This window comes from Chanodichthys erythropterus, chromosome 14 (assembly GCF_024489055.1).
Source record: "Chanodichthys erythropterus isolate Z2021 chromosome 14, ASM2448905v1, whole genome shotgun sequence".
NCBI classification, from domain to species: Eukaryota; Metazoa; Chordata; class Actinopteri; order Cypriniformes; family Xenocyprididae; genus Chanodichthys; species Chanodichthys erythropterus.
In genome coordinates, this window is record NC_090234.1 from 15,491,925 (window position 1) to 15,512,350 (window position 20,426).

The 20,426-nt window shown below is 42.9% G+C and overlaps 1 protein-coding gene across 1 annotated transcript in view; it reads right to left on the reverse strand.

Annotated features, from left to right (window-relative positions):
- Positions 1 to 20,426, reverse strand: part of LOC137035440 (potassium voltage-gated channel subfamily H member 7-like) — a 128,623-nt gene that overhangs the window by 43,078 nt on the left and 65,119 nt on the right. Inside the window, exons 7-8 of the mRNA XM_067408726.1 lie at positions 5,724 to 6,149; positions 246 to 645 (exon numbers count right to left, since the gene is read on the reverse strand). Of these exons, the coding sequence (XP_067264827.1) occupies positions 246 to 645; positions 5,724 to 6,149 (826 nt within the window). The remainder of the gene's footprint in view (positions 1 to 245; positions 646 to 5,723; positions 6,150 to 20,426) is intronic.

Genomic DNA, 20,426 nt, shown 5'->3' on the forward strand with positions numbered 1-20,426 from the left:
TTTCAATGGTTGTGTACATATTGCTTTCACTATTTAAATGAATATTTCACCAAAACAATAAACTGTCATTATTTAGTCATCATAATTGTTTTATTTCTTCCATGGAAACTTTCTCCCTTTGTGTTTCTCAGGAATATATCAGCATCCAGGTTTGGGACGTCATGAGGATGAGTAAATGACAAAATTTTCAGTTTTGGAACGACCAATCCCTTTAAGCTATTTGCATGCATGTTTTTCAGACTTACATCCAATGAGCATGACACAGATGGAGAAGATCTTCTCCGAGTTGGTGTTCGGGGACACGTTTCCAAAGCCCACGCTGGTCAGCGAGCTGAATGTGAAGTACAGTGCAGTGACGTATTTATCCTTTATGGTCGGCCCAGAGCTGGGGTCACTAGTGTTTATTCTCTTCCCAATGGACACCTCGAGATTGTCGAGCCACCCGATCTTATGGTCCAGATACGGTTTCTCCATATTTCCAATGGCGTACCAGATGCAGGCGAGCCAATGGGCAATCAGAGCAAATATACACATGAGGAGCATGAGAACTGCTGCGCCGTATTCAGAGTAACGGTCCAGCTTCCTGGCAACACGAACCAGTCGGAGGAGTCGCGCTGTCTTCAAAAGGCCAATGAGAGTGGTTGTCTTGAGAAGAAGAGAGAAGATGCTCATTAGGTAACCAAGAAAGATCAGAAAATACTCATTTGACTCATTCAGGCTGATCAGGTTCTTTTTCTCAAAAATTACAAAAAAAGTCAGAATTCTGACTTTATAACACTCGATTCTGACTTTATAACCCACAATTCTGACTTTATAACACGCATAAAGTTGGGAATCAGAGGTTAAGATTTATTTATAAAGCTGTTCCTGAGCAGTACAACCCAAAATGTTTGCTTGTGCGTAGTGTAGTTTACAGAGGACAGCTTCCTGAACCTGGGAGAGTACAACGCTATATACAAAAACTACTGACCACTGTGAAACTTTCTGCTCAAGTCTTGCTTGCAAAGTTGGTTCCAATCGATCGGCTTGATTTTCAGAATCCGACTCAAGCTCAAACTGATATGGTAAAACTGACGACATTATTAACTGTGTTTACAATTGCTTTAAGCTGAAGCTTGTGATTATGGTAAGGGGTGTTACATTTCTGACACAATCTTGGCCAATCACAATTCACTGGGTCAGCTGGCCAATCAGAGCCCTCTGAGCTTTTTGCAAGGAGGGGCTTTGTAGAAATCAGAGTATTTTACAATCTACAGTATGTGTAAAATGTGTTTTTTTTTCAACATTATAGCATGTTAACCTACTCTACACCTAATATTCAAAATAATGAACATTTAAAATAGCATCATATGACCCCAAAACAAATAATGTCCAAGAGAATAGGAATGACCTGTTAAACGACCCAATACTCTAATAAGCATAAAAATGCATACAGTACTACACATCCCCCGAAAGAAAATTTTACAATTTAAAGTTAAATTCATCAATCAGGTGCAATTTGGTAGTTCAAAATTAAGAGCTCCAAACCATGTTTAGTGTGCAAATTAAACAATGACGTTTCGCAAGTATATATATTTTTTTATGCAACAGTAGGGAAATTAGAATACTATGGAAGAGGATTAGGGCCAAGCAATAATAAAAAAATACACCATCTCGAGATTAAAGTTGTTAAATTTCGAGAAAAAACTCGTTAAATTTCAAGAAAAAAGTCGAGATAAAATGTTGAGAATAAAATCATTAAATTAATGAATTCTCATAATTTAATGAATTTGTTCTAGTAATTTAACAACTTTTTTCTCGTAATTTAATAACTTTATTCTCAACATTTTATCTCGACTTTTTTCTCGAAATTTAACGTCATTTTTCTCATAATTTAACGAATTTGTTTTCGAAATTTAACTTTTTTTTTTTCTCGTAATTTAACGACTTTATTCTCAACATTTTATCTCGACTTTTTTCACGAAATTTAACAAGTTTATTCTCAACATTTTATCTCGACTTCTTTCTTGAAATTTAATGAGTTTTTTTCTCGTAATTTAACAAGTTTATTCTCAACATTTTATCTCGACCTTTTTTCTCTAAATTTAACTAATTTTTTCTCTAAATTTTAGTTTTTTCTCAATGTAACAACTTTAATCTCGAGATGGTTTTATTTTTTTATTATTGCTTGGCCCTAATCCTCTTCCGTAGAATACTAATTTCTACACTTGCAAAAAATAAACCCATGAGCCTTTATTTTGGCGGAAAATTACAATTTCTGTGAAAACAGGTTTACAAATACGCAAAACTATAGACTAAACATGTAAATGAATGGAAAGAATGCATTAAAGGTATTCAGTTTTCAGTAGGAAAGATGTCATTTAAGCGGCCCCTAAAGTAATAATTAACAATTTTTACAATGGAAGTGATTCAATCAAAAACCAACTTTAGCTCAATAATAATTTTCCTATTGTCACTGTGAAGTACTATGTATTTTGAAAAGCGCTATATAAATGAAGATAACTTGACTTGACAAATGGATTTTACAAATTACAAATCTAGTGAAATGCTGTAATCATCTTCCTACAAAAATTTTGGGAATTAGGCAAATGTGAAAATGCACAACTGGTGCCCGCTACATTCCCAAACGCACACTAAAGGTCCTTGCACAAGGCTTAATCTAGTCCTAGACTAAAATGCATGATTGAGCTGTTTTAAGTGAAAGCAACTGATATGTCAGTGTCATTGTTTTTGTCTCAAGATGCACACCAGTAATGTTATTTTCTAGTGAACATTTATAAAAGCTACCCTAAATTTGAACTAAGGCCTAATCCTGGCTTAGGCTAAGCCCTGTCTGTGAAACCGGCCTTTATATGAGAAGTTTAAATATATTTTCAATTCATTATAATACTGTGGCAGGACAGATTAAACTATTGCAGGCCACCACAATCTAGATTAATCAATGGGAAACACTGGTATTGGGCAACATGCTTAACTTAAACTTCAAACCATACTGAAATCAGTTGTGATTTTAGTATCCCATGCACTTTGAGTAATTTAAATAACACTTGGAATTACTGTAGTCAGCTCACAAGGTTTTGGAACAGAGCCGTAAGCTTTTATAGCTTCAATTATCCACAGTTAACTGTATTAAAAGAGCCGGAACACACTGTGGTCTAATACACCCAAAGCTCATAACAGGGTGCTACTGTAATGTCTGCACACACTAATTAATATTTTGATAATCCTGTTTAATTTTAGTCCATTACACACTGCGCCGCCAACACCAGAGATCCATCTCATCAAAATTTTGCACCATGAGGATAAAATAAACACCCGACACGAGAGACCTGGGTAATGAATTTCAGCATCGACACTTCTCGTCCAGCTCTCGGTAAACAGCGCATAACCAAACTGAGCAGAAAAGAGATAAATCCTCATTTGCAGGTGCAATCTGTTCAATAGACAGAGAGACGGGAGAAAGGTCCCTGGGAGCTGACAGCGGGCACTGTCTCATCCGAAACGACTCCTTCAGCAACATCACTCGTCCCCCGGTGGGAGATCATTTGTTTAGCTGGCAATTATACGGTGGCCTCACAAAGCGAGGTTAGGACCCGCACCGGGTATTTTTAGAATATGTCTTAACGGATGCGTCTGACAGCACTGCTTAGCATGCATACGAGCGTTGACAGTGTGTTAGCAAGCTTGTGGAGCGAAGCACGTGGGTTTTTTGTACTCTCACGTTGAGAAGTGCTGCATCCGTCATGAGCGGCCCATTAAAAACTCATTAGTAGATCCTGTTCACAGCAAATCACGTTTTTGAGTTATAGCTGGACATGCTGATAAGATCGAGGCTCAATTATACTGATTGTTCATCAAGTTTGACCTCATAGGATTGGCCTATATTTTAAATTCCACTGTTTAAGTAGACAATTAAAGTTTGAAGACTTTGATGGTTTGAACAAAGCCTTGTCTGAAAGTTTAAATCGACTGAGTGAAACCTTATACTCAAGGTTTTTTAATAGTCAGAGAAAGTCAATAAAATATTGCTAACATGTTTAAGCATCTTGGGTGTGGGAAATATAGTGTGGAATCCATGCCTTTAATAATATTTTTCACCAAATATTTTGAATCTACTTGACTACTCTGACTGTTGGTTGTGAAAAAATTAGACATTTGGATTCCTGTGATTGCAAAAAAACACACACACACACTTTTCAGACATTTCAGATCACAGATATATAAATATGAAGATTTTTTTAGCTATATCACCCAGCCCTAGTTGCAACCAGAGACAGATGTGAGAACGCCTCCAGTGAAAACGAGTGCAGATGCTGAGAGCGTGAGCTTTGTTAATTGGGTGATCTTCAGGCTGGAGCTCGACGGCCCTTTTCAGAAAAACTGTGCAAATATGAGACCTCTGGGAAAATATTATCTAGACGAAAGCAATATACTTAGCAAGACCAAGCATCAAAACTCATCCATAGTCTAAAAATATACTGCATGCCATCAAATAATGACATTTCCAGTAGGTCTTAATCTATAATTCCATTCTTTAATATTTTAAAAGCCACTGTGTTTGTTTCTGGTGTCCTTAGGCTGTATATGGCTCTGACAGAGTCGCTGTCACTGGAACAGACCACAAAGCAGGAAAACCATATGCCAGGATGTGCCAAGAGCTCATGATAGGCCATTGACGGATGTGCCTACATAAACAAGCAAGGAAACGAGCCAACCGGCGTGCCAATGATTCAGCCTGTAAGCTGTTCAAACATCAGTTTTCTCTTTCCTCTCTTTCTCTCATCATAATCATTGACTCCCATTTGGTAAGCCACTAATCCAAATAAATGGATTCAAAAATGAGGGCCATTCAAAAAAAAAGGGGGGGGGGAGAGAAAACAACATACAGTATATTCTGATACTGTAATCCCTGATTCACTGAAATAGTCGTGCTGTGGTCGTAAGAATCAGCAGCCCACCAGCGCTAAAAGCTCTCTGACCTCTGCAAAATGCTCTGATCGGATCTACATAATGGACACAGTACAAACAAACAAATAAATAAATAAATGGGTAAACAAATAGCTTAGGTCTCAGACTATCTGCCCATGAGACCTGTTTATCCCTAAAAGATTTAGTTGTTTTCTTAATGCAGATAGCCTAAATTATAGTTACTTTAGTTCCGAATGTTTCCGTGATTCCAATGCCAAGATCATGGGTTTGATTTATAGTGTACATGCATGATATGATAAAATCCCAGATATATTAAAGGAATTAAAATTTCCTGATAATTTACAGTGCAAGATGAGCATTTGTGGTTAAAAAGTGTATACATTTTTATATTTTTTTTTAGAAAACGACCGATGATTTCTCTAGATAAGACTCTTATTCCTCGTCTGGGATCATGTAGCGCTCTTTGAAGCTGCACTGAAACTGACATTTGGACCTTCAACCCGTTGAACCCTGTTGAGGTCCACTGTTATGGAGAAAAATTCTGGAATGTTTTCCTCAAATACCTTAATTTCTTTTCGACTGAAGAAAGAAAGACAAAAACATCTTGGATGACATGGGGGTGAGGAAATTATCAGGAAATTTGAATTCTGAAGTGAACTAATCCTTTAAGTGTCTAACTGTGCGAATGGGAAGGAGAACACCACCTGCCAAATTGGTCATTTGAGTTTGTGATCCCTAGTTTTGACCAGCAGCCAAGTGCAGAAGGAAGTTGATTAAGTTCTGGTGTCACTTACATCTTCTGATCCTGATCCAAATATGAGCAGGTCGAAGGGAATGGCCGCTACCATGTCTATAAGGAACCAGCCTTTGAAGTAATGGATGGCGATCTTCCCTGGATGGCTCACCACCTCCTCGTTCAAGTTCACGTACGTGGTGCGAAAGTTTATGAGGATGTCGATGATGAACATGATGTCCACCATTAAGTCCACCATGTTAAGAGGGCTGCAGGAATAGCCACATTTCCGTCTTTTTTGCTCCTCGATGTCGTTGAGCAGGAAGGCAGCAGAATAAGGGGTTAAAATGGCTGTATAAATAACCAGCAGCAGAATGAGCCAATCCCACATCGCTTTGAATGGGCTGTAGTGCAGGATGGTGAACTTATCCATGCGTGGTGTCTGGAGCTTGTATTCTGGCAGCACATCGGCGCCCAGAGACAAGACCTGGAACAGGAGAGGCAGGCAAAAATGTGAGTATTGTATGGTACATAATTAAGTCTGTTCTTATAGAGAAACATGCTAAACCAGTAAAGAATCACTTGTGCAAATAAGTCAGCATCTAATGCAGATGGAATGGAGTTTATTTAGAAATGATAATAATAAATACAAAGTTCTGTCATGAAACTCTAGATGGCACGGGCTGACAGGTCCTAACTCAATTTGCTTGCAATCACATTATTCTCTATAAGGCGCAGCTGATTGGTTCCTGCTGTATCAGTAGCCAATGAGCTCAACCTTCAAATACTACACTTTCAGAAACCCTCCACCTTCCCCAACTCCACCTATTCTGTTCCCAAAAAACACGCAAACAGATTCTACGAAGAGCATGCCAAAATGGACTTGAGGCTAAATCTCCACAACGCTTTAGTGTATTCAGACCAAATTTGGTATGTTTTATGACAACCATGACCTGAGGGTACCTGCACAGTTTTATCACAATGCCACCGAGTGTTCAGGAGATATTAAATTTTTTTTATTTTTGCTAATAAGTTCTAAACTAGGGTGACCATATGTGCCCTTTTCCGAGGACACGTCCTGTCCAGGATTTCTAAGTTGCATAAAATGTAGTTTTGTTTTTGTTTTTGTTTTCATATTTGCAAAAGGTAATGATTAAAAAATTATTTTACCAATAGCGTGCATTATACATAATCGACCAATCGTGGCTTGCGGGAAGGCTGGATCTACATAAAACAGTCAAAGCATTGCAAATACGACAACATTTTAATGCATTGCATGAAGACTGTCAATAAGAACAGTGGCTTGCACAGACCTCTGTTTAGAAATCGCGTTCAGGGGGCACATCGATATGACCACTTTCACAATTAAAGAGGCAGGTGCTCAAGCCATTTTAGGCAATTTAGAAATCCTGGACAGTGGCACATATGGTCACCCTATTCTAAACAGTTTGACCCAAAATCACAAAACAGGTCACTTTAGATTCGGTGCAGCATGCCAAGTAGAACGCTTTTTACTAATGCATTGGTGTATCATTACGAAATTTGGTATGTGTCATCGGCACCATGCACTGAAGATACTCAAAAATTTCAAGACAGCACCACTTTGTGGTCATAAATTATAATGAAATATCAAAAAATGCTAATCGCTTTTGATTATTTTTTCCTATTGTAATGAAACTGGTATTAATATTAATATTTTCCTTGGGTCATGCCAAGATCAATTTTGCCATAGTCAGCTGAACTTTCTGTCCACCATTTTGATTTTCTTTAAAAAAAAAAAAAAAAAACTCTTTTTGAACTCTTCTTGTACCAATTTTCACCAAATCTTATCATCTTTCAGACACTGTCGGCAAAAGTTATGGATTTCGTGTCGATAGACGAAACTGTTTTGGTATGCCGCATCAACAAATTTAATGGCATAATGGCAATTTGCATCTGAGGCTTTATCTCTGGTCAAAGGTAACATAAGCAATTATGTCACATAAGTGATTGTATTACCATTTTGCTTAAAACCCTCTCCAAATTTCCCATTATTTCCAGGACCTCATTGCTTCTACATTCAATTAAACTGCAAACAGTGATTGTAAATTAAATTGCCTAAATTATTACATTGTTAGCTAACTGCATGATTATATGTACATTTCTGAAACCACATATATTGGACAATCACCTCCGATACCAGATTCTCTAAATTGTAATGCTGACATGCATTCTTCAGTAACCAGAGCACTGTTGATGGTGATATTAAATCTGAAACACTGATGTCAAGTTGCTGATTTGTGCATTTGCAAAAAAATGCTGATTCAAGCATTTCCAAAATCAGATCCAAACATTTGTGAATTATCAAAAATCTCTCACTATGTGTTTATATTGCATTACTTGACAGCTGTCAGTTACATGTCCACAGGTCCATCATCATAATGCAGTATGTGACAGTTTCACCGCGCCTCACATATACAGTATTTCCCTGTAGTTGTCATGTGTTTCTTTCCAGCTGATGCAATATTTCATGAAAAGCGCCAGCACAACTGAGTTCCTTCACATTTCATAAGTGTACCGTGTCAGGGAGCCTCAGTGCATGACATAAATATTAATTTATTTCTCTATAGTTGCCCAGTACAACCGTCTCTGCTGTCAGAAATGCTCACATTACATGTAGCTTTTTGGATTATGAAGTCTAGTTGTCATGCATCTCAGGTTGATTGTGAAGTTATCTGAGCACTCTGCTCAAGGACAAAACTTCACAAAATCTTGTTTTTCACATACTGAAATATGAAGTATGCTATTCAGGCAATCAGATGTCCTTTCCCTTTTCCTTAATGTGATTCATGAAATGGATAGTTCAGAATCTAAATTCTCATTCTAAAGGCAGTGGAATTTACTTTTTTTACTTTTTATTTATTAAAATAATAATTAAAAACACCTTAATAATAAATAGACACTAGTTATCAAATTAAAACAAAAGCTCTACCATTCCTTCTGTTATTTTATTGTCTACATCACTGTGTAGCTGTTTTGCATTTTCAAAGCAATTCTGGAACTTTGTATTTTGGTACTTGTCATGTTATTTTCTGCCTAGAATAAATTGCTTTTGGTGTAGCATTTCTTGGATGAAAGTATGTGTTAATTGAATTTAAAATCTGATTCTGGGACAACAAAGTATAATTTTGCATGAATTGTATTATACAGGCCAGGGGCTCTAAATTACTTTATTTATTTATATATTCTTTTGCTTCAGGAACTATACAGCATTTTTACATTGGACATGAAGTGGCAACCCAACACACTAACAAAACTGTGTATCGTAAAATAATATATTATTTGGTTTATTCTTGATTTCTGAATGTCTCTTGAAATTTTGAAGGTGTCATGCTCTTAACAGCCAATAATAATATCACACAAAATGTGGCGACACAAACATATTTATCCTCTTCAAACCCATTTTTAATGCAGTCTGGGTCATATTTTCTTTTATCTTGTGTAGTTTTGTTCAGTTTTTGAAGACATAGCACACTATCTGTCCATACTGACATCTGTCAAATACAGTTTGATTGGGCATGTGACCTTTGACATCAGTAACACAAGGTAAGCATTTTCTCCTCTCTTTTATAAAATCTCTTTTATAAGAACAAGTAACTCTGTATCTTTACATATTTATCTTTATATTATAAATATGCATATTGTTAGTTGTAGGGTTATTATAGTTAACTAAAACTAAAACCTTAAAAAATACATAATTGTTGTAACTTAAAATAAAATGAACTAATTCAAAATATTAATAAAAATAACACTGGTTAGTAGCAATTAATTATATGCATTTAGCATTGTTTTTCTCTGCTATCTGTGGCCCTCAGAACAGACTCGTGATCAGTGATGTATGTGTTTTGTTGAAGCTTGAATAGAAAGATCTTCAAGATAAGCATCAACACAGTGCTTTCCTTTGCACTATAAAAGACACTACCGGGGTTTCATTTCACTATTTTGCAAAGCCATTGAACAGCAGAAGTTCCCTGGTAAAAGCATTAGGATGATAATAGCCTGTAATCCAGCAGTGTGTGTCTGTAATTGAGCTTTAAATGAACACACGCACACCTTACTGCAGGATTTAACCAACTTTGACATTCAGCAAATGAGGTGTCTTTTCCTGATAAATACTTTAATAGAAATTAGGACGGCAGCAACAGTGATCAGTTGCCATAGCTGATTTTTTTCCCCTCATAATTCAAGTGCTGAATTATGTATCTTTTTCTCTTGCAGGCTCTCACAAGTCCAGGCAGGTCAGAGAAGGCAATGTGCGAATCACTCAGACGTGACAAGCCAAATGACCGCAGTGAACGAGTCAGCTTCTGAAGTGAGGACTTATGTCCTCTGGATGGGCTGTCATCGACTTCCTTCACGGCTGGCCAAGAGGCGGACACATTTACAGCAAGGTTTGACCCAGTACTGTATGTTACAGCCTTACAGCGCCATGACTTTGATTTTTGAAGTATATTTCCATTCACTAACCTTGATATATCCAGAAGAATGGTAGAATACTTATAATTAACATTTCTATTGCTTTGTCCTCCACATGCAATACATTTTTAGGATTTATCAGTGGAAAAACTCATACAATGCCAGAAAGTATTATCTTACCATTTAAAACATCATCTGCACTGGAAGCGTGCCTATATGATGACTTAAAGGGGTCATGAATTGAGAAATCAAATATTCCTTGATCTTTTGACAAAAAACATCCTGTAAGTTTCAGAACTCAAAACTTCCTTGTTAGTCCAAAAACTGCAAAAACGTCTAGTTTTGGATTTTGTCACATTATGACATAACAGGATAATAAGACCGCCTCTGCAGAATCAGATCGACGCCTACTTCTACATCATCACATCTTTGGCCCTGCCCACTGGCGCATTAGTGAGATGAGAAGAGAGATACAGGATCACTGGACTAAAAATAACATCACCTTTCGGATCCTAATGCTGGGAAAGTGCTTATTTATTTTTAATTATGTGAATGTCTCAGTAGAGCATTTTTTTGTTAGTTCGGTACATTCCACTGTGGATTCTTTGGTAAATCAGTCGCAATGTCGCCGCAGGCTTTGCAAACAGACTTTTACTGTAATATATGGACCCGACAGTAATGCCGCAACATGTAAGTAACCATGTGTCACGTTAGGCACATAGACAAGAAGGTAAGATCCATATGCAGCTTTAATGGGGTAATCCAAAACGTAAATCCAAAGACAGGCAAGGGTCAAACTCCATAGAACAGCCCATACAAAAACAAAGAAAACAACAACAGAAGCCGGTGACCGTAAATTAAACCACAATAACAAAAGCAGAAACATACCAGGAATAAATAGACGGACACTAATGATGAAACACAAAACAGCTGGGTGCAATGAAAGGGATAATGAGTCCGGGAAGTGGGTTATGGGAATTGAAGTCCAAGTGAGGTGAACAATAGTCCGTGTTGGAGTGCCCTCTGGTGGCTAAATAGGGCACTACAACTGGTGATCATGACACCATGTTAATTCTAATGCCTGATCTGTGATCAGATTTACAGTCAGACGTTCTTTGTCTCAAAACCACTTATTGCTGTTTATGCGTCATTAAATCAAACCAATTAAACGGTCAACTTCATATTGTTTCTCTTAGTAGCAGGAAACTAATCTGTTATTTAAATTGTGATTAAATTATATAGACCTTATTTAGCCCTGCCCCTTTTCTGTCTTCTGGTTTGTATTTCCACCGCATGAAGTTAAGATCTTACTAGGGATGCAAAGGGGTGGACATTTTCCAGTAAATTTCCCGAAAGTTTCTAAAAATTCCTGAAAATATCCAGAAATTCTGGAAATTTACTGAACATTTGACTCCCCTTTATGATTGAACCGCTCGTCTTTAATACTCGTGGTAACTCTACAATAAGTAAATCCACTTCACCATCTAATTACTCTTCAACAGCGATGCCATAGAAACATACAGAGCTACCGCGAAAACAGAAGTTAAAAGACTATAAAGCAGTGGCGAGCGGTGACTTTTTTAACCGGGTATGCCATGTGGTGTGTCATGTAAATAAATGTGGCCAACAGAGTTACGTTGAATGAGTTTATAGTATATGCGAGACGCTCACGTTCTCTCACGTTCATTGTTAGTTTACTCTTTTGCTTGCTCATGACATATAGAAACACAGTGAAAAGTATTTCTAATATGTTGGAAATTTTATTGAGAGTATCCCATATTACCTGTGGGGACGTGCCTTCACAAGCATCTGTAAGAGCTTTTGTGACGTTTGAGTCGACGGAGGCGCAACATGCGAAAGGTGTGTTTGCAAAATATGCTGTATTTTTGTAATCCGCTAGGTGCAGCTAGTGTCACAGATACGACATACTTCAACGTATCAGTTTACGACAGATCTAAATCAGACACGACAAATAAAAAAAACAATGGCGTCAATTTAAATGTATGCCACAAGTACCTTTTAAATTAATTATTAAAAAAAAGTAAAACAATTAGTAGCCTATTATAAATAAAAACATAAAATGTAAGTATAATAAATATAAGTAGGCTATAATAAATAAAAATATCAGTAGGCTTTAAAAAATCAGTTCGTCTATCAGTTCTTTAAAAAAAAAGTTGAAATTATGCAAACGCAAAAACTATATCAATTAACATCCTTAAACTATTTCTAAGTTTTCATTAAAAAAATCTCTATGGAGAAAATGTAATACTATGAAAATAGTTTTAGCTGCTGCAGATCAGCTTACCCGGAAGTCTCCATAACTTTTTTTTTTTTTAACTGGCAGATTTAGGGAAAATTACCGTCGTTTGGCAAATAAATAAATTACGGACAGTTTACATACGCATTACCAATCATGTCGGCTTTATGATACACTTCAAACAAGGGATTTAATATTAATTTATAATGTTAATATTAGTTGCAGAGTCCACGAATAGCTTGGGTATGCAGAGCTTTCACAGCTTATATGGACGATAAAAGAAGCCTCCCTTTAGAATCACACAGCGTGAGTTTATCAGCGGTCTCTCGCCAAAACTCCCATTGTAATCAATGATGCTGTCTACACTGCACAATGAATCTCTTATTTATACTCACGGCGAAGTTCTTTTTCGTTCTTTGCTTAGGAGTAAAATTATATTACAAAATACGTGAGCAGCGTTATACTGTTATCGAACATCTGATGTCCGCCGAGAGCAGCGTTTAGATGAATATGTAATTATGTGCTGCACGATTTTCTCTCAGTAACAAAATAAACACAACAAAAATGAGAAAACGGCAAGCTTTTTATAGAAAGCATAAGAAAAGCATCTGAAAAGCAACATGGGTATGTTAGCACGAGCTCTGCAAATTAGCACTCCAGTAAAGTCACGTTTATTTATGTCATTTTATTCAGTAGATTGCTTAAATGCAAGCAGCTTTACAGCAGTATCAGTGCCTGATTTCATCAGAAGCTCAACTTCATTTTCTACTATAAAGCTGCTATCCTGTGTTCATGTTTCCACCCGCGGAGATCAGATGAAATGAGTCAGAGAAGAGTTCCCATTCAGTCGGTCACGTTCGACGTACGTCGGACAGACCGACGAATAGGAATCTCGCTAGAGAGGCCAATCTACTTCGAGTGTAACTAAACGAGCCAATGCACATTGGCATGCAATCATATGCATCAGCTGCTCGCCTCGCAGCGCGGGTATATAATGAGCAGCAGGTGCGTTGCATCTTCAGCTTTTCGCTTCGGAGCCGAACGGTGTTTGTTCCTGTTCTCTGCAAGCGAGTGTCTGCTAGAAGACGAGTCAAGCTTTTGGTTGAACTTCTCTTTTTTTTCCGAGTGCGGGCGAACAGCACAGCAGCGGGGTCGACGTCCTCTCTTTTTCTGTTTCGTTTGCCGTTTTTGAGCAAATAGCTGTTTGACAGCGTCAGAAGGCTGTTCTCACGGCCGGTACGGTGCGCTTTTGAGCGCTGAAAAGCCGTTTTTACGGCTGGTAAGAGTGAGCGCCTTCAAAGAGAGAGAAAGCACATGACAGGCTGCACACAATCCCTGTCTGTGTTGCGGTGGCCGTTCCCCTGCGTGCTTCAGCACTTCTAAAAGAGTAAAGTCCCTGAAAGAGCTTACACAAGTAGATTCGCGTCTTTTTAAAGACGACATCCTACTTGTGTTTCTGGATGCGATCGTTCCTGTCCTCACTGACGGCCACGATCACCGTTTCGCATGTCTGGGCGCGTGCTGAAATGATGTTCGTGGGTGTTCATGTTTTCATATGAGAACATGATCACGTCGACACGCCGGTCGTGACTCTTCTTTCTCCGGGAAGCTTGAGTCCCCTCTGTTGTTGGCCAGCTGCCGCTTGTGTGTAAAAGCACAGCCGCGGCTCTGCCCGACACTCTGGGAGACCGCGGAGATCAGCGAGAGCAAACCTCTCGCTCCTCTGCGTGTCGTGTGCCGTCGAGCTGCCGGGCTGCAGCGCGGGTTGTCACGGCAACCCAGCGCTCGCTCGGCGCTCTAGATGCGCGGTTCCCTTGCGTAATCTCCATTGTAGCGCCCTCTCTGGTGCACCAGAAGAGGTCTACTTTGCTGATATGGCTTGGGTGACATGAGGTTGAGGGGTTCCTTCGGGGAACCAACCCCCTAGGGCCCCTCCCTCTCTAGCGCATTGCAAGCTGTGCAGTTTCTGGATTGGATTGCTGGTCCTTTTCATAGGGGAACCTAGCATTTCATTCAGAGCTCCAGCTGAGGGACAGACGTCGATTGCAGCATCGGAGAGAGTGCTGTTATGCTCTGGAAATGAGGGTGACGCTGCCCACTGTAATGGTGTGTGCTTATGCTGACTCAGATTCAGAGTTTACAGCCATGCTTTCCTGGGTCTTCCAGATGTGCATGGAAAACTTGGCAGTATGGGGGTATATTGGTGCCATAAATATGGAATGCCAAAGGTGCCAATCTGCATAAGTTTTTCCTCTCTCACTACCCTCTTGGATGGGGTGGCTGTACACAGACCACACCCACCCTGCATGTGAGGCCAAGGCACTCTTTTTGCATGAGGGTAGTTCTGTGCTGGGGTTGAGCTGCGCTTGTTGACTAACCGTGATCAAAGTCACGGCGCAGGCCCTCAGCCAGACGATGTCCACCTCCGTGGTCCAGAAGTGCCCCCTGGCTTACCTTGTGAGGTGTGAGAGGTTGTCAAGCTAAATGCTTTCTCAATGCTCCCATCTTACGAGGTGGCCTTTCGGTGACACTGTCGAGGACTGAGCCCAGCGGTTCTCCTCAGTTAGTAGCGGATAGGGGAGCTTCCCATGACAAACCATTGAGTTCCTCTTGGGCCGCCCCTCAGTCTGCTCGTCGCCAAGGGTGTCGTCCCCTGCAAGAAACTCCGGCCCAGCAGGCTCTGCTGTATCCATTGCGGGGAGATGACGCCTCCCGTCTCTGCAGCTGTTTAACTGGTTGGTGAGAATCACCCCTGAGACGGGCGACCCAGAGATGGGTGGGGCTGCTCTTCCACCCCTGGAGGAGGGCCAGGTGGTAAATCCTTTATTGGGTTTGTTTCTGTTCCGCCACTGACCCAAGAGGCAGCGGTACCCAAATTTTAAAGAGCAGTTCCTCCATTTCCAGGTCTGAAGAGGGTTTGGAGAGCAGTGGGAGGAGAAAAACCTCACCACTCTCATCCCCCTCTTCTGTCGCCAGTGGACAGCAGCGAGCAGCGGGCAGCCAAAGCCTCGACTGCTCCCTCTGTCCATCCGTGGAGCCAGGTAAGTGTTGCCTAGCACACTGTGACGCCGCTTCGGGCCGCCTCACAAAGAGAGCCCCCCGAGCCGCGTCCCTGTGTTCCACCTCGCTGCCCTGCTGCGGGTACACCGGTGGTCCCTTTGGTCCTGCTTGTACGGTCTCTGCGAGCCGGGTTAGCGCTCCCCAGTCCGTCTCGCTGGCTCCTTCGGACCATCAGGGTCGGCTTTGCGATTCAGTTCGCCCGGCTCCCCCCCCCCAAGTTCAGGGACGTCCTCTTCACTACAGTGAAAGATGCTGATGCCCCTGTCCTGCGTGCGGAGATCGCAGTCCTACTGGCGAAGGACGCGATAGAGCCGGTCCCTCCAGCCGATTTGAGGTCGGGGTTCTACAGCCCCTACTTCATTGTACCCAGGAAAAGCGGCGGGTTACGACCGATCTTGGACCTGCGAGTTTTGAATCGGAGCCTCCACAAGCTACCATTCAAAATGCTCACGCAGAAACGCATTTTCGAGTGCATCCGTCCCCGAGATTGGTTTGCAGCGATTGACCTGAAGGACGCGTACTTCCATGTTTCAATTCTTCCGCGACACAGGCCATTCCTGAGATTCGCGTTCGAAGGTTGAGCATATCAGTACAGAGTCCTACCCTTCGGGCTGGCCCTGTCTCCCCGCGTCTTCACGAAAGTCGTGGAGGGAGCCCTTGTTCCCATGAGAGAACGGGGTGTTCGCATTCTCAACTATCTCGACGACTGGCTCATTCTAGCACAGTCCCGGGATCAGTTGTGCAAACACAGGGATTTGGTGCTCAGACACCTCAGCCAGTTGGGGCTTCAGGTCAACTGGGAAAAGAGCAAACTCGCCCCGGTGCAGAGGATCTCTTTTCTCGGTATGGAGTTGGATTCGGTCGAGCAGATAGCACGCCTCACAGAGGAACGTGCTCGGTCAGTGTTGAACTGCCTGAATACATTCAATGGCAGGACAGCGGTCCCACTGAAGTTCTTTCAGAGGCTCCTGGGGCATATGGCGGCTGCTGCGGCTGTAACACCGCTCGGTCTGCTTCATATGAGACCGCTTCAGCACTGGCTTCATGGCCGAGTCCCGAGATGGGCGTGGCAGCGCGGCACATTCCGGGTGCCAATCACTCAGGAGTGCCGCCGAACCTTCAGTCCGTGGTCGGACCCCTTGTTTCTTCGGGCAGGAGTGCCCCTAGAACAGGTGTCCCGGCATGCTGTGGTGTTCACAGATGCTTCTGCCACCGGCTGGGGTGCCACGTAATACGGGCATGCAGTCTCAGGGGTTTGGACGGGACCCCATCTGCATTGGCACATCAATTGCCTCGAGTTGCTGGCAGTACGCCTTGCTCTGAGCCGCCTCAAAGGCCTGCTTCAGGGCAAGCATGTACTGGTCCGTATGGACAACACTGCGACCGTTGCGTACATCAACCGTCAAGGTGGTCTACGCTCCCGTCGCATGTCACAACTCGCCCGCCATCTCCTCCTGTGGAGTCGGAAGCATCTGAGGTCGCTTCGCGCCATTCATGTCTCCGGTGTGCTCAACCGTGTGGCCGACGAGCTATCACGAGCTGCGCTGCCAGGAGAGTGGCGACTCCACCCCCAGGTGGTTCAGCTGATCTGGAGAGAATTCGGAAAGGCTCAGGTAGACCTGTTTGCCTCACCAGAAACCTCCCACTGCCAGTTGTTTTACTCTCTGACCGAGGGGACACTCGGGACAGATGCACTGGCTCACAGCTGGCCCCGGGGCCTGCGCAAATATGCGTTTCCCCCAGTGAGCCTACTTGCACAGACCCTGTGCAAAGTCAGGGAGGACGAGGAGCAGGTCTTGTTAGTTGCGCCTTACTGGCCCAACCGGACCTGGTTCCCAGAACTCTCACTCCTCGCGACAGCCCCTCCCTGGCCCATCCCTCTGAGGAAAGACCTTCTTTCTCAGAGACGGGGCACTCTTTGGCACCCGCGTCCAGACCTCTGGAAACTCCATGTCTGGTCCCTTGGACGGGATGCGGAGGTTCTAGGTGACTTACCCCCTGAGGTACTTAACACCATCACTTCGGCACGTGCACGGTCTACGAGACGTGCTTACGCCTCCAAAGTGGAACCTGTTCGTCGAGTGGTGCTCTTCTCGCCGGGAAGACCCCCGAAGATGCTCGATCAGAGTCGTGCTTTCCTTCTTGCAGTAGGGTTGGAGCGTAGGCTGTCCCCCCTCCACCCTCAAAAGTCCATACTGCTGCTATATCCGCTTACCACGACCACTTAAGATGGCAAATCTGTTGGTCAGCACGACCTGGTCATCAGGTTCCTTAGGGGGGCGAGACGGTTAAATCCTTCTCGTCCCCTCTCCATACCCTCTTGGGACCTCACTCTGGTGCTGAGAGCACTTCAGATTGCTCCCTTTGAGCCTTTGCTGTCAGTAGACTTAAAGATTCTGTCTATGAAGACTTTGCTGCTGGTGGCATTGGCCTCCATCAAGAGGGTAGGGGACCTGCAGTCATTTTCGGTCGACGAATCGTGCCTGGAGTTCGGGCCGGGTGATAGCCACGTGGTACTAAGACCCCGGCCTGGCTTTGTGCCCAAGGTTCCTACCAGTCCCTTCAGGGACCAGGTGGTGAGCCTGCAAGCGCTGCCCTCGGAGGAGGCAGACCCAGCCCTGGCTTTACTCTGTCCAGTCCGCGCTTTGCGACTGTACATAGACAGAACCTAAAGCCTCAGGACCTCAGACCAGCTCTTGTCTGTTATGGAGGCCAGCAGAAGGGAAAGGCTGTCTCCAAGCAGAGGATGGCCCACTGGATAGTGGATGCCATCGCCCTGGCTTACCAAGCTCAGGGTGTGCCCTGCCCGCTCAGGTTGCATGCTCACTCCACGAGAGGTGTCGCATCCTCCTGGGCGCTGGCTCGTGGCGCCTCGCTGACAGACATTTGTAGAGCTGCGGGCTGGGCGACACCTAACACGTTCGCTAGATACTATAGCCTTCGTGTCGAGCCGGTCTCCTCCCATGTTCTCGCCACAGGTCAGAGGCACGGAGAGGCCCCGGCTTAGTGTCGGCTTGCTGCGCTACATGCGCTTCTTTTCTCCAGAGAGTCCCTACAAGGCAGACCCTGTCGAGTCCTCCAATATCCCTTCGGCAGCCGACGTGGCGGAGCGTCTGGCGCCAGGCCTATACTCCGTTGTATCCTTGAGAACCGGGTTTAGGCTGGGTTCCATATGTGTGACCCTACGGGGATCCCATATGGTTGGTTCCACGGTTGCTCCTAAACGAAGCCCGTGTCTTTCCCTCTGGGAGAACCTACCCTTCATCGGGTTGGAGTCACCCCAGCTCTTCCATATGTAGCACAGCCCTACAGGGTTAGTCCATATGTACTTCTCCACATAACTCCTTCGGGGAAGGATGTGGCTTCCGCAGCGTTCCTTTCCCAGCGAAGGGTACGCTTTCCCAGCGTTATCCAATAGTCTCACTGAATGGGTTTTGGGGAACAGCAGTGATCGACTCTCTCTGTGTTAGCCCTGTCCCACCATCCTCAGGCAAGGGGGTTCAGGTGGCTTGCAACAGAGCGCTGGAAGGGGGCAGCTCCTGTGGCGCTTTGGTAGGGATTCCTATTCGTCGGTCTGTCCGACGTACGTCGAACGTGACCGACTGAATGGGAACGTCTCGGTTACAAAGGTAACCCTCGTTCCCTGAAGGAGGGAACGGAGACGTACGTCCCGTCGCCACAGTCGCTGTACCCCGCTGATGCTGCCGCCTATCCGGTTCGGCTCCTCAGCGAAAACCTGAAGATGCAACGCACCTGCTGCTCATTATATACCCGCGCTGCGAGGCGAGCAGCTGATGCATATGATTGCATGCCAATGTGCATTGGCTCGTTTAGTTACACTCGAAGTAGATTGGCCTCTCTAGCGAGATTCCTATTCGTCGGTCTGTCCGACGTACGTCTCCGTTCCCTCCTTCAGGGAACGAGGGTTACCTTTGTAACCGAGACGTTCTGTGTGAAAGAAGGCGGAGCCTCAGCACACACCTCCTATTACGTTATTGTCATGTACCAATGGTAGTACGAAGGCATTTTGCAAACTTTTCCTGGGAGTTTGCTTTGGCAAGCTGTTTCAAACTCCCAAAACGAACATAAAACGAACTTCGTTTTGGCCTGATTTTGTTCGAAATGATGTCACATCAGTTCGTTCTTCAATTTCGTTTGAAGTATATTGGGGCCTTTAGTTATGTAGCTATTTGTGCAGAATGAGTTGCAATGAGGAGATCACTGCATTCATGCACTCAGCAGACATCTACTATAATGCTTCAACCTTTTATGCATCGAGAATAGATCTAAATAGTTCCACATGTAATACTTATTTCATATGCAAAGATGTTAGCCAATCACGCGGTGGGCGATTACACTAAAGTCTCACAGCAGACACGCCCCTTCAAACTGAGCGTTCACATCAGAGAGCTAAAATCAGGGTAGAAAGTGACCTTTTATTTCTAAATTATGACCATTTTTGATGTAAAAATCATACTAATGTTAAAAGTGCACCTCAGGAAACATTATAAAATAATAATAATAAAAAAATGCAGTTCATGACCCCTGTAAATGCTGTCTAGCTACGCAGCTCAGCTGTTTTTGTAACAGAGCCAGTGTGCAAACACAAATCTATCTTCCATGGATTAAAGGGGAAAGTTCAATTTACACTTGAGTCTCTCACACAGAAACTGTCACAGCGCTACTGAATCGTGTTTTGCCAATATTTGGAGATCCATTTCCCGGAGGTGGTAGAAAATCCATCTTCATGCTCAGATGCTCTTTTCAGTGATGCATTTCGGTGTCAGAAAAAGATGCTAAATATGGCTGAGGTAAGAAAGGACACATGGACTCAGAATAATTACTGGTTGTTGCCCTGTATTCTGGCTCTCATCTTAATACCCCCTAGGTTATGTAGTATCCTCATTAGCATTTATTTGCATACACATGTCTGTTAGCATCATTTAATGCATAACCGAGCAGTGAAATTATGCAGGAGAATCCGTTTGTTTT